Genomic DNA, 14,209 nt, shown 5'->3' with positions numbered 1-14,209 from the left:
TTAAAACACCCTTTCTTAGAAATTTAGTTTCACTTTTTCATCATAAATTTACTGTTGGGAATTTCCAGTCGTTCTTTTGAATTTCTCTCTTTTGAATCACGAGCCTCACATGAATGAAACCTCAAAGAGCAAAAAGTCTGATGGATTCCACCTGCTCATTTGACTATCTTCTGTAGCCTCGATCTTCAAAGGTTTTTTTTCATCTTCAATTCTGGTGTCTGAATTTTACCAATCCAATTTATTTTTTTTGACATGACTTGAGCCCGTTGGTCCAAAAAATACCAGCTGAATTTGAGGCACTTGAACGCAGCTTTTTTTAATCTGCGTATGAACCCTTAAAAAGAGTTAAAATTAAGTTTTGGAAATTAGCTTGAATTTAATTTCAAAGTGGGGAACTCAAACCACATAGAATCTTACAGCTGGTTTCCAGAGTTAATCTTTAAAACCCAGCAGTGCTTAAATGTAAAGCCTCTTTCTGCTGCTCATCTGGTGCACATTTTATTGCCTTTCTTGGCCTCCATATGACCCCTAACCTCTAAAAACTCAGGACGAACTGAAGTTATTGTAACACTTTATTTTCTTAAATACCACAGAATATTAGTACAGTCAGTCACACATATTTCCAGGAGGCAGAAGACATTCTGGTCCCTCTCACCCTGCTTTCATAAAGGGGGTAAAGGGAAGCATCGGGTGGCATCAGAGGCTACGTTTACACACGGATTCAGCCGACCACGGTCCACTTTGATCTGTTCACAATTTAGATCATCTGCGACAGAGTTTCCATAGTGGCACAAACTCGGGAAAGAAATAATCCCAGTAGTAAATTAGACACAGGCAGCTTATAGGCTTCATTTGCCAATTGGATATCATTAGCCTATAATGAAGCCGCTCTCACTCCGCATGTACAAAACAAGAGCCTCCGTCTGGTTTCCTTCTCACGACAAGGGAGGCGTCTTAAAGAGGTTTGCACATGATTACCTAAATGATTCAGTATAATTACATCTCCAAGAGTCAACACAAACCAGAATAAGCACATTAGCAGATCCCTCCATGCATGTAAACATAGCCAGTGTTGTCAGCTACAGTATGTACAGTGTTGATTCAGGCAGTGCGTGATGAGACCAGGTCAGTAGTGCCACAGTCAACAGTTAGAAGGTTCATATTTTAGGGGCGTTAAGGTTAAAATCTCACAAATATCATGTCAAGACATCATTGAAATCACCGCTGACAGTGTGTCTCTGCATCCATCTCTCAGTAGTACCATCACTGAAGCAACAACAGATTCATTGGCACATTAAACACCATCATGAACACAGAGTGCTGTAATGAATACAGATTCTGTGAGATAAAAATCTAAGCAACATTATCAGTGAGCCATATCTGTGTGATATTTTTATAACAAAAGTCATCAAAGGAGGAGGAAAAAAACAAAGGGGCTCTTTAGCGTAACAGTGCTGCAGTGTGAAATGATGAATTTATAGCCATTACAGTCTGAAAAGGCGGGAGGACACTGAACACAACACGCGCTCCAAAAGAGGAATGTGCTGTTTCCACCAGAAGAATGATGCGTCCGCTTCCGAGTGCTTTTAGGTGGAGAGAAAATGGGATGCAAATAATTCCAAGAGAAACACAGCTTATTTACAAGGTAAGAAAGGAGTGCAAGGCGAAGCTTTCGTAGACATTCACACACTTACATTTCCACAGTATATACCAAAAGACATGCGTAGAGGCACATACATATTCATCATACAAAAACAAAAACATACCAAAAGCAGAACAACGGTCAGACTCGGCTCCTGCGACGCAAATCTGGTCGACGCACAACGAAAACAACGCGCGCAGAAGCACTGACATCATGGGACGTGAAAAGGCAAAAGCTGAAGTTCCAGCCCTTAGAATAAAAAAAAGTGAACATCGTCACGACAACAAAGAGACATCAGTAATCTTCTGCCTATGTCTTAACCAATACTGAGTGCCAGCCTCATTTTTAAATCTTATTTAACAGAATCCTTTTTTATAAGAGGTTAAATATTTGGTTTTCAAATTTAGCTCTCAACTTTAAAGTGTTTTAAATCTTTGTGTGGCACAGTGTTAAAATAAATTAAATAAAATCCCTGCTTTGATCCTTTAACGAGAGGGGCAGAATCTAAACGGAGAAAACATCAAGCGTCGGAAAGACCCACGGTTGAAATTGGATTAATATTTGTTTCTTGCTGCGAAACGCAGCGAGTTTAGGGACTATAAATTGTTAAAATAAATGCTTGCATGGTTCAAAATCCAACTATTTTATTAACCGAGTCAAATTATTCTGAATAAGATTTGGTAACGAGCATTTTTACGAAACTAGTCTCTTAATTTTTCTGCTGAACTTGACAGAAAACTGAATTCAGAACATAAACCACATTTCTTTAGACTCTGACTAAAACAACCTCACACACTAATAAAGGAGCAGAGTAAAGACGTAAGGACTTGTTGCAGTGTTTAAGTACTACCTGCAATAATACAGTAAAATTATAACATTCCCTTTTCCTCATTTTAAGTCACAAACACACCTTTAGTCACGTTTTTAGCTCACTGGTTGTTTGGCAGATCACATGGAGGAGAAATGATCAGAAGTCACTGTCACAATCTGACAAAAAAACATTTGACATATTGAAATAAACGGTCACAGAGTGAAGTAATTTAGACTTTTTGTTTCCTCATTTCTTAGTGCTCCTTCTCGTGGAGAGAGGCACGAACACGCTGGCGCACGTAGAAAGCGGTCAGAGCGCTGCAGCAGGCAGTGAAGATGAAGAGTGCCACGGCGTCGTGTGCGAGGTCACCGTGCAGACGCTCGTAGAAGGGCCGGCGCTCTGTGAAGTCAGTTCGCAGCGCCTCGATCTGCGTCAGCGTGCACACCACCACGAAGATGTGGAAGAGCTGGTGGCCCTGCCCGATGAAGTCACACCTCCCTGGGAACAAGCTCTCCGGGTGCGGGCAGCAGAAGAAATAGGCGCTGATGAGGAAAAAGAGCACGTGGTAGAAATGGTACGCCACCACCGGGTCGGAGCAGCCCTCCTGGTAGCAGCTGTAGATGCGGTGAACCACCGGGCTTATGTCTAAGCAGTAAGCCAGGGCTGAGGGCACCACCTGGAAGAGCTTGTTGGCAAACTTGGGCAGATCATGACTGGCGTATTTCCCGTAGCAGCAGCCGAAGCAGGTGAGCCAGGCCAGGAACGCTGCAGCAGGTAGGAATAGCCCTCGCACTTTAGTGTGCCACTCCTTCTCGATGGCGTAGTAGTAGTGCGCCAGGGCACTGCCATACTGGTACACAGAGACCCCCACGTAGTCGAGGAAGTAGAAGGTGTAGTAGGAGAGCTCGGACTTGGCGGAGAGGAGGTGAGCGAGCGCGCTGAAGGAGAGGTAGGTGAAGGCCGCCAGGAGCACGATGAAGAGCGGCTGAGCGTGAGGGTCTCGCAGGAAATCCACCGTCTCCGAGATCTCCTGCCACTTCACCAGGATGACGAGCGCCGCAAGCAGGTGGGTCCACACGTTGAGGGTCTCGTTGTGCCTTTGGAAGAGGGTGAGGAAGTAGTAGCGCCAGCTCTGGTCCGGCTGCCTGTAGCCGGTGAGGATGTGACGCTCGCGGAACACCGAGGGGACGTCCGACAACTTGACGGTGCAAGGCAGCGTGGGGAAGGCCGACTCCAGCAGCTGAGGGATCTGACGCAGCTGCTGCGCGTTGATGAACAGGCGACCGATCTGCTCCATCACCACCGTCGCCATGGCAACCTGAAGGCCAGAGAGGAGGGCGGGAAGAAGGAGAGCAACAGTCGTTAGTCAATATCTGTATTGCTTTGTTTGTGAGCATCTGTGCGTGTATGAATGTGTGTGTAGATTAGAGTGGTGTGTGTGTCCTGTAACAATACTACTGTCACAAAGGAAAGAAGTGATGTATCATTAGGTCTATTAACAGAAACATTTGTCAAATCAATCAATAATTTCTGCCAAAAATAATTAAAAATGTAAATTAAAGTTTGATGGTTTTGTGACTTTAAAAATATATTTAGCTTCTAACAGATGTTTGAACAAAACAAACATCTAAAGATGGCACAAGAGGCTTTCTGAAAGTGTAACAGTGTAACATTTTTTAAACCAAATAATGAATCCAAAAGTACTAAAAACAGATGAACTGATCATGAAAATAATCATTAATTGCAACCCTTAATTAAGGTAAATAAAAGCATCTGGTCAAATGACAAATAAACAACAGATGGGATCATCAATCAATGACATTTCAACAGCAGGTGTCCTCCAAGCTGCTTATAAATAAATATTTGCCACTTGGGGGCAGTGTAACAGGCTTAAAAACTATAACAGTGAATTATTATCACATTTTTAACTTAGCTAACATGGAGCCATGATTTTGGCCACCTGACGAGAGTAAAATCGGACTCTTTAGCTGCTAAATGCTTCAGTGTTGGGCATACTCTGGGTTCGATGCAGAAGCTGACGCCTGCTGTGGCCTGAATCGAGGTTAATGAGAGTGGAGTTACAGGCCGGAAAACCAAAACAATAAGCCGGAGACTAAAAGGTTCCACAGAGATGAATCGCAGCGTTGCGTGATAATCCTGCGTGTTGGACCCTGACGGCGACCTCATTCCCGTTACTCATTGGTCATATGATGCGTTCAACAATGACAACAGTATTGATCAGTGCAGCTTTAAGTGTTTGAAAATCATACATCATGGATTTTAGTCACAATAATGGATACGAGTGGTTTGTTAGGCCGACCATCTGATTGGCCCCCCCGCCCTTTAATCAGCTCCAACATGATGCATCATCCTGAAGGACAGTTTCACACACCAGGACCTCGAGGGCCGTAAAGCTCTGACCTCAGCTGTCCTCCTAACACTCATAAATTCTGACAATGATGCCTTCTTTGTCAATCCTCAGGAAGGGTGATTGCAATTGGGACGCTGCCTCCTGAAAACTGTTGAACTGGATGCAGAATCAATATTCTATCAGCCTATGTACCGAGGTGTGTTTTGGATTTTTACATTACATATATTTTAATATGAATAGAAACTATTAAAGTGAAAACCTGATGTGGTGTCCAATGTTGGCTAATCCAGTATAATATACAGAGATGTTAAAAGATACATGTAAGGCAATAAATTGAGTTTTTTTTTAAAGGGGCAATGCAATTTATCTTAACCCATTACAGAGTATGAAGCTGATGTGTTGTACAGAGAGTTTGCAGCTATAAGTGTCCCTACTTTGGCTTTTACATACATATATTCACAGTGTTGTTTCAATATATGGCTTCCAGTATTAAAACAACTACAACTACACTCTTTAATATACCAATGACCTCATTGCTATTAGTCATGGGTAGAAGACAAAAGGCCAGACCCTGATGCCAAAGCCATCTCCACTATGGTTTTGTAAGCAGACTCTGAAGAAATGAAACTGAAACTGTAATTGGTTTGATAAGAAGATGAAACACTGCTTGACTGGTCCTGCCCCAATAAACTAGTTCCTTGGCTTGCCCTTACATTAAAAAAAAAAAAAAAGCAAGGAGGAAAATAAGACTTCCATTATAACATGTAATAGCAACATAGACAGATTGGCATTTTTGTTTGATGCAACCCTTTGACAATTTGATTTTAATTTTGCATATACACTACTGATTTAGTCCTCTAGGTTATTTCTACGAGCCCCCTCTACATACATACAACCCAGGGTTAATGTCAGTTAATAGCCTATACTAATTTGATGATCTTTCATGTCTCATTTATGTTACTCCACGCACAGTGAGGCAAGCAGAGACAGCAGCTCCACAGAGAGCAGGCTGTGTGTCTGTGTGGGATGAACACAGGCCGAGGTTCAGGAGGAAAAGGCGTGGAGTGATGAATGGGAAGGGATTACGTAACATAACCCCATCCGACGTCCACACCCTCAGCTTCCAGCGAGGGTTGCAATCGTTTAAAATATTAATGGATAAAGACAAACGCTCGGTTTTAACAAAGGAAGCTCTTTTAACGTATTAAACATTGGCCTTTCTAGGCCTGATGCTGTGAATTCCCACAAGCAAACCTGCACCTGATCGACATGTCTGTGCAAATATGAGCGGCAGTGACGGAAATCAATTTGCATCCCCCTTCCCTCCGAGCCTCGAGGCTTGTCTCATATCCATGTGCATCACGAGCCTCCTCTGTGTGGTGTGTGTGATGGATGTATTAAAATTAAATACCGCTGCACGTTCACAAGGTTTTGCGTTCGAGGCGCATCCGAACGTATTTCACGCTATGCCACAACATTTCACCGAAAATAGCATGAATTTCACAGATGAAATTAATAACACTAATGACATTGACGTACCTGCAGATAGTAGAATCAATCCAAAGTCTTTAGTTTACCCGTCGATGATTGATTTGGAGCCGTACAGAATATAGATAACATTGTTTGAAGGGGTGAACGGAGAGAGGATGGCCGTGACGGGAGCAGCGCCTGGCGGCTCTCACAGCGCAGCCGCTGGGAGGAGACAGTGCACTTTGACGAGCGGGACCTCCAGCCAATCAGAAAACACGCTGCCGGTCTTCGTAGCGGACGCACACTTAGTTTCAGCCAATGACAGCTGGCGCCTTGCTAATAAACCCACCTCCTGTTAACGGAAATTCTTCTACTGCCGGATGAATGTAGATACTTCTGTGAGGCTTCGCTATCAGATATCTGCCCTGTACTGTTTTATTACAGAGTTCATGTTCAATGTTTAGCGATTATTATTATCAGGCATACCTATATTATCATTATTATACTTGTTATTGTTAATATAAATCACACTTCTACCGTTATAGTTACCATTATTGCTACAAATTGCCTATCTGTTGCTATTTTTGCTGCTGTCTTTACATCTCCCTGTCTCCCTATTTGTTTGTCTCTATATCTCTCTCTGTCTCTACCTCTATCCCACTTTTCCGACCCATCCGGCTGTTCACTAATCAGCCTGGTTCTGCTATGGGTTTCTGCCTGTGAAAAGGAACGTTGCACATATCACCTCTGCACATAGTGTTCATTAGGCTGCTACATGGAAACAAAAAGATAAAGGTCACACTGAATTTAAAGGTTGAAGGTTGTAATTTCTACTCATTGCAACATGCATCATTTTTCCCATGAGAACTAACCAGGATGAGAAGTCGGTCACCATCCTGTATATAATAAATGTATATTTCCTGTATGAATCATTCTTGGTATTGTGAGTTGAAAACTGTGAGTTGTATTGGGAACATGAAACTTTGTCAGTGTGTTGGCATCCAAACTACAGCAATAACCTCGCTGTATCTCATTTTGTTCTCAAAGTAAGCAATCTCCCTGCTTGACTAATGTGTTCAAATTTGTTTTTATAGTCTGTGCCTTCTCCTTGTTCAGCATCCAGTTACAAAGTTGTCTTTGTTAGACTCAGTGTGTTTGAAAGATCTTCATTGTTTCCTGAGTCTAACCATCTTAGAGTGAATATACCCAGCAGAGACGGGTTCAGGGTGTGTCTGTGATAAACACTGACGATGTGTTGGCCTCCGGGGTGTTTATCCGCTTGAGGGTGATCTGTGTTTAAGACGGTGTAAAACCAACTTATGAGAACACAAGAAATAGTATTAACAGAATCTTTGAAGATGACATATATTGTTGAGAAGAGCGGATCAAACTGATGCTGAAACCTCAGGAAAACCAGGCAAAGTTATGATTATGAGCAAGTGTTTAAAAAAACAGCACAGTCTAAGAAGGAGTAGAGCCAGTGTTTGTCCCCTGTGTTGTCAGTGAAGAAAAACAGCAGCAGCTTTCTGGGCTGATGAATCCAGAAGTTTCCTCCCAACACATGACAAAGATGGGATTGTGCAGCAGCATGTGTGTGCATAGCAATGCAGACTTACTCCGAACACAACCAACTGTGTACATTTCTCTGTGTTACGCCCTTGTTACTGCGAAAACAAAAGCATTAAATTGCTCCCTAACAGCAACATTTCTGTTATTTGTTGGATTTAACACAGTAAGAATATATTTTTTATTTCTTGGTGATGTGGTCTGAGGAAAAAGAGTCATCCATGAGTGCAGATTGTTTTTAACATTGTACATTGCACGTCATTAGCTTAGTTTAATATCAGTGTCTTTCAAATCAAGCATGACAAAACTCCTAATACATCTATATCAGGGCCTATTTTAAAGTTTAAACTTAAAACCCTACATGCAGTAGACCTGAAACGAAGAACATGGTGGAGCTGCTGTGAACACAACAATGAACAAGTGACACTTGGCACTGCGGGACATTTCCAACATGTGTGACAGGCCAGACATTGACTGCACAAAAAGCAAGCAAGTCTCAGCGAAAACACATAAACGCTGACAAGCATTTAGACTATTTTCCCAAAACGTATTAGATCATGTGGCATTGTTTTCCCATATCATCCTTAAAATCTCTGAGGTCAGTGGTTTCCTTTAAAAATGGCTAAAGGACACATTGATACAATCTTATCTCTTATGAACACAGAAAGATTTAAAAGATTAAATGTACTCTTAACAAATGCAACAGATTGGTGAAGCTAGTTAGAAAAGAGCAGAAGAACAGAACACAATTTATTATGGCCACTAGCAAATACTGTTTAAGAGAGGTAAAGAAGAACTGATTTCCGGTTATCATGTTAGCAAACAACAACAGTAAGGTACTAATGGAGAGTGAGTTAGCAAAAATGTTAGCAGACAATGTTTACCACCACACATTTTAAGGCTGTGTCCTTCAAAATTTTAATGTTAACATCATGATAATTCTTGAAAAACAAAATAAAGCTGTTTCATGTTAAAAATTAGTGTGCTCCAACGCTCCTCTGCGGACAGAGGATGTTTAAAGAGGCCGCCAGCCAAGCTGTTGCTGACGTTAGCTAGCTTGTTTCTACGTTTAGGTTGTGCTTTATTTTTTAGGCAAGGATTCCCTGTGTGTGCTTTAGCCAGGTTATACAACAATGATGCCATCATATCACTTCCTTACAGCTGGGTTAGCAGTATTCAGCTGTTACAATATATTTTTTCTTTCCCCCACTGGTATCAGTGGGTGAGTCTGTATTAGCTAATACTCAAGTCTAGGCATAAGGGTAAGTCACCCATATGCTATAATATTACTGTAATGTTAATCTGGACAGTATTGTGTGTAACAACACAATTAACATTTATTTACTACATATTGTCATTTATACGAGTAGATTCACGATAGTTTTATGAAACACACTTGAGTTTAGCTTTGTTGAGAGCACATCAACGTAGAGGGGTAGCTTGCTCTTCATCCGCCTATACAGGCGACACCTCTTTAATGACAGAAAGCAAGCTAGTGCACACGACCTCCTGATGGTTGGTCTAAGTCGAGATAGTGACATAGTTTGTCATTATTTTGAGATACTAAGTCAAAATATTGACATGCTTTGTCGAAATATTGAGATACTATGACAACATATTACGATACTAAGTCTTTTTTTTTTAGATAAGTGATTATTTTGAGATACTATGTCAAAATATTGAGATTACATTTATATTGAGAATGTATCTCAATATAATGACTTACAGGACCTTTTTTAATACCTCCTAATACTGATCTTTTTTAAAGGATTTTATTGGCCTGCAGAGGTTACAGTATACAGTATATACAGTATCTAGGCCCACTTGGAATAAGTGCTTTGAACAATTACAAAACTGTGCCCTTACTGCCACTGGGTGTCAGCAGAGTCAAAGTATTACTAAAGGTACTACATTATATGGAAAGTTTACTCTCTTATCGTCCCTTTCATTTCCTGTTATTTCATCATGTTACTGAAATATCATCCTAAGCATTTATGTAACACAGAAATGTTCACCAAGCACACACAAAACAGGGAAAGTATGTAACTGTGGGTACAGACTTTAATGTGAGAACCCGGGTGTCATACAGTATATTCAAACTTACAGTAAAATCAACAATTTAGAACATAATTATCGATGCATTTGGACAGCACGAAGTATATGACCAATTTACATCAATAGAATGCACCTTAATGCAAAAATATAGTTTATACCTGAAAAACTACACTTTAGTTAGCTGCCAATAAGACATCTAGAAGTAAAGAAAAATCTGACAATATCAGTACCCAGTCTAACATTGAATAACAAATTTTACAGCATATTCAGAACTAGCTTAAACAATACGATGTAAATGTCAGTAAAAACGTAAAGCTTATCTTTGGAGATGTAACAACTGTTTTTCCAGATCATAAACAAATTAATTCTCCTTTTCTTCCATCACCTTCTTGTTCTTCTTCACCTCTTCAAGCTTCTTGTCCTGTCGGTGTTTAAAACAAAAGAATCACATCACTGTGGTTTATAATATTTCAATGTTTAGCATGAAAAGAGGTTGATACTCGGTTATGAACTCACCTTCTGCTTGAATTTCTCATTGAGATTCGCCTTCCATGCAGTGCGGTTCTCTTCGTACGTCTCCATCTTGTGATTCAGTTTCTCCTGCGCTGTCTTCTTGAAGTTGCAGCTTTCCTCTATGGCCTTCTGCAGGACCTCCTTCACGTGCTCCTGTTTCTCAGCCAACTGCTTCAGCACCTCAGCCCCCTGACTCTGACAGAATGAGCAAAAGAGAGCGTTAACAGTAAGTATGTAGAATATGAGCCCTAAACCCAAGTGGTTAGTGGTTTGTTCACATCTGTTATTCCTCTTGTACCTTGCGTCTCTCTGCTGCGGCATCCTGTTTCTTCTTAATCTCATCCAGTGATGTCTCCTTTTTCTTCAGAGGGGAAAGGGGGAATTCCTTTCCATCTGAGTTTGACGGGCTCAGGATCACCTCAAATGCTTGACCTGAGGTGCGCTTGTTCAGCTCCTTCACTTTGATGTCTGTAAAGTAGAAAATCGTATGTGTGGTGATGTGAGGTCAGGAGTAAATGGCAAAACACTCCACACCATTTTTACTTGATTAATTACAATTGCCTTAAAAAAGTTGCTAATTAACTTGTTGATTTAGCAACTGATCAACCATAACAGCATCTCACTGACATCCTAAGATGAGGCTTTGTTTGAGTTCCATTGTCTGACTGAGGGTAATTAAATGTGGTTGAGCCGGCCTCCTGCTAACTTTCAGGGGTCACTGCTTTATTAGAGGTCAGATGAGAACAATGAATCCTGTTGTGTGGCAGCATTTTGTGTGTCCGATGAAGAGGAAAAGAAAACAATTTTTGTATGAGTGCTTCTTAACAGATCAGTTTTGCAAAATGTTGTAGCAACCACATCAAAGGAGTTATACAAACCCGTTTTCTGTTTGTCTTGGTCTACAGACTTTAACAGACATTTTAAAGGCATTTTTGGGCTACGGTTTTTAATTTAAATTTTCTAAATGCACTATTGCATTCATATCCACATAACTATTTGCCACACCTACCTCCAAAGGTTTCCATTTCAGCAGGAATGATGCCTTCTTGATACCACTAGAAGAAAACATGAATAAGGATATTATTATCCAGCAATAAATATGTAATTGTACAAAGTAGAAAAAGCTTTGGTCACTTGTGGATTGTGATATATGAAAGAATGCAGCGATGCCTCATGCTGCTGGAGCTGACAGTGACAGCTCATGTTGTTATAGATCATTGCTCAAGCATGCGAGCAGGACTTTAAAGAAACAGTTCTCTAGCTGTTCCTCCTGCTTTAAATAAAACAACATTTTGTTTTGTTCATTATTGGATAACCCTGTATGTATGTACACTTATGTTGATGTTTTGTAACATGTGAATGCAATAACTAATATGCTCAATCGTGGGTTCTGTATAGTTGATTCCTAGCCATATAATCTCTTAGACTTGTCTTAAAAAGTGTGTTATTTTTGTTATAAGACTAGAGCGAGATCTACAGCTTTATAAACATCAATATGACTAGGTATTTCTTTGTATAAAAGATGAAGATTCTTGCAGAAAAAATTAAGTAATCAGTCAATACACATACAGTAGGTAAAAATACTTGATATTCGTATTCAAGGTTTGTATACCAATCCTAATGTAAAATGGTGTTATTTTGGAAATTATAAGGCTTATTATATTAAATAAGCTGCGTTATGTATGTACAGACGAATCATAAATCCACATACTGCTAAATTTGACCAAATAATAAATTTCACAAGTACTAAATGATGAGCCGTTTTTTTTGCTGAGGTAAGGCAAATGTTTTGACTCATTAAAAAGAGCAAACCCACAACTACACATTTCTGCAGTTGTGTTGGTACAAAAAAGGCGGGGGAGGGGAAGTGTAAAATGCTGTAGGCTAAACGGTGTCGTTACACAACAACACACTAGAAATACAAAAGCATTAAACAATATTTAAAGTAAAAATTAAAAGTGAAAATGCTGATTAAGAGAATGAGATTGGAATTCCTGACTCAATCACTAAAGTTGGCTTGCGAAACTTACTATCAAGTCATTACAAGGTCATGATTACATAATGTCGCCTCAAAACAAAACATAGGCTACAGGAGACAAGCTTACTGTAAATCAAAGTACTGAATATGGCAAGATGTTAGAATAAAGTATGCATATTATACAGCTTTTCAATGAACTTTAGCTAGCTTTGTAAATTTCCCGTAAGGGTTATTACAGGTTAGTTGAACAGCGGCCATAACAATAAAGCCCGTTAACTTTTTGACTTTTAGTGATGCTGAACAGACTTCATAACACTGCAATAATCGTCTTAATCTACCTTTAAGTCTTGTAAGACCCTGTTTGAATGGTCTGAAAACCTGGGAACATTAGCATAAAACCATTGTTCTCACCGTCAAGTGCAAGGGCTGACTTCTTCTTCTCCTCTGTTCTCTGTTCAGAACATCAACATCTGCACCTTCCCGCGAAAACCTACCAACCTGAAACGTCACCAGAGATGTTTGCATTCATTGGACCAAATCCACCAATCACAGCACGTGTTCAAACTGTAAGCGCCAGGAGCAACTGCCCAAACTACAGTCAGAAACAAAGGTGGTTGAGAGAGCAAAAGAAGTCTGACTCCGTCACACCAACGTTATATAACACGAAATAAAACCGTCCCCATACATTTGCAAAACAAGAAATTATGTTTTTTAAATCAGTAAACGTTTCATTGAAAGAACCTAGGTGGTAAGTATAAGTTTAATATGTACAGTAAGTAGGTTTAATACCTCGATGCATTTACAGAGCTACATGATGGTAAGTTTTTCTACGACTTGTGAAACGTTCACGTACTCAAACGTCTTCAGTTTTCACAGCGGGTGACCACCATTGTTTTGACTCAAGGTGCATTCAATAGCCACATCTTTAACAAACTATTCTCAGATTCAACCACCACCAAGACTACACTTAACACTTACCCCCTTTGTATAATAGAAAGATTAACAGTACACAAAAGTAGGCTACTGTAAATTAGACTGTAATGAACTACATTCTGCTACATTAAAAAAAATAAATTGGTATGCTTAAAAGTTAAAAATGGATGTTACTTGTGGTTAAAACTGTTATGCTGAGCCGCATGTTGGTAAAGGGATCTGAAAAGTAATTTACAGACAAATAAATATACAGAATGTTTTCCATATGATAGGCCTATTCCCCAGGCCTAATCATAGATATCAAGGTGGCAAAGTGTAAAGTGTATTTTTTGGACTGTTTAAGGGGGCCCAAGATGTATGACACCTTATTATTATTATTATTATTATTATGCCAAGGCCAGGTGTTAAGTGTCCTCATGATTTATTTCTGCATGTACTTGGATTTCACCTTTCCTTTCTTTAAAAAAAGATCTTCAAAAAGCTAAAACAAGAATCGTTTTACTTTCACATTTTTTCTGTGGTTGCAGCACTTGCTTAATCAGGAAACCTAGAAGAATGTCCTTGGAGGGAGTGATGAAAGAAATTTGATGGATGAGAGTGAAGTTTTAATCCAGGCAGCTGCGTCCCATGAACAATATAGTAAAAACGCAGACATCAGCTGCCAAACTGCTGCCAGCCAAGTGAGCCTGCCAGTGCCAAAACAAAGAGGTGAGCACAGGAGAGAAGGATGAGTGATGTTGCACAGGGTCTTATTTTAAGTTTGAAAATGACTCCAACAAATACATTTTACAAAAGAAGAGGAATTTGATTTCTTAGGAGGAAGGAAGCTTCCTCTGCGATGTTTTTTCCTCAGCTGACGCTTTATGCAGA

General features: G+C 40.0%; 2 protein-coding genes across 3 annotated transcripts; both read right to left on the bottom strand.

Moving 5' to 3' along the window:
- Positions 1-559: 559 nt before the first annotated feature.
- Positions 560-6,471, bottom strand: paqr7b (progestin and adipoQ receptor family member VII, b). The gene is made up of 2 exons (XM_069657037.1): positions 6,364-6,471; positions 560-3,771 (listed from the first exon to the last, which is right to left on the bottom strand). Exon 2 carries the CDS (start codon positions 3,763-3,765, stop codon positions 2,707-2,709), a length of 1,059 nt encoding a protein of 352 aa, XP_069513138.1. The 5' UTR covers positions 3,766-3,771; positions 6,364-6,471; the 3' UTR covers positions 560-2,706.
- A 3,443-nt stretch (positions 6,472-9,914) lies between these two features.
- stmn1b (stathmin 1b) lies at positions 9,915-12,853 on the bottom strand. 2 transcript variants are annotated; one of them, XM_069656111.1, is made up of 5 exons: positions 12,818-12,853; positions 11,438-11,483; positions 10,727-10,896; positions 10,432-10,623; positions 9,915-10,336 (listed from the first exon to the last, which is right to left on the bottom strand). In XM_069656111.1, exons 2-5 carry the CDS (start codon positions 11,451-11,453, stop codon positions 10,277-10,279), a joined length of 438 nt encoding a protein of 145 aa, XP_069512212.1. In that variant the 5' UTR covers positions 11,454-11,483; positions 12,818-12,853; the 3' UTR covers positions 9,915-10,276. The 2 variants fall into 2 exon arrangements, with proteins under 2 accessions (XP_069512212.1, XP_069512213.1); XM_069656112.1 differs by lacking the exon at positions 12,818-12,853 and adding an exon at positions 12,745-12,789.
- Between the last annotated feature and the right edge of the window lie 1,356 nt (positions 12,854-14,209).

The sequence above is a fragment of the Semicossyphus pulcher genome, unplaced genomic scaffold, assembly GCF_022749685.1.
Source record: "Semicossyphus pulcher isolate SPU_LCO1_2020_fin unplaced genomic scaffold, fSemPul1.0.p SCAF_9, whole genome shotgun sequence".
In the NCBI taxonomy this organism is placed as follows: Eukaryota; Metazoa; Chordata; class Actinopteri; order Labriformes; family Labridae; genus Semicossyphus; species Semicossyphus pulcher.
This window is presented reverse-complemented; position numbering and strand designations above follow the sequence as displayed.

Coding starts and splice junctions, on each gene's coding strand:
- paqr7b (XM_069657037.1), bottom strand. CDS start 3,765: ATGGCGACGGTGGTGATGGAGCAGATCGGTCGCCTGTTCATCAACGCG.
- stmn1b (XM_069656111.1), bottom strand. Junction 10,624..10,726: donor CCGCAGCAGAGAGACGCAAG/GTACAAGAGGAA, acceptor TCATTCTGTCAG/AGTCAGGGGGCTGAGGTGCT. Junction 10,337..10,431: donor ATGAGAAATTCAAGCAGAAG/GTGAGTTCATAA, acceptor AAACACCGACAG/GACAAGAAGCTTGAAGAGGT.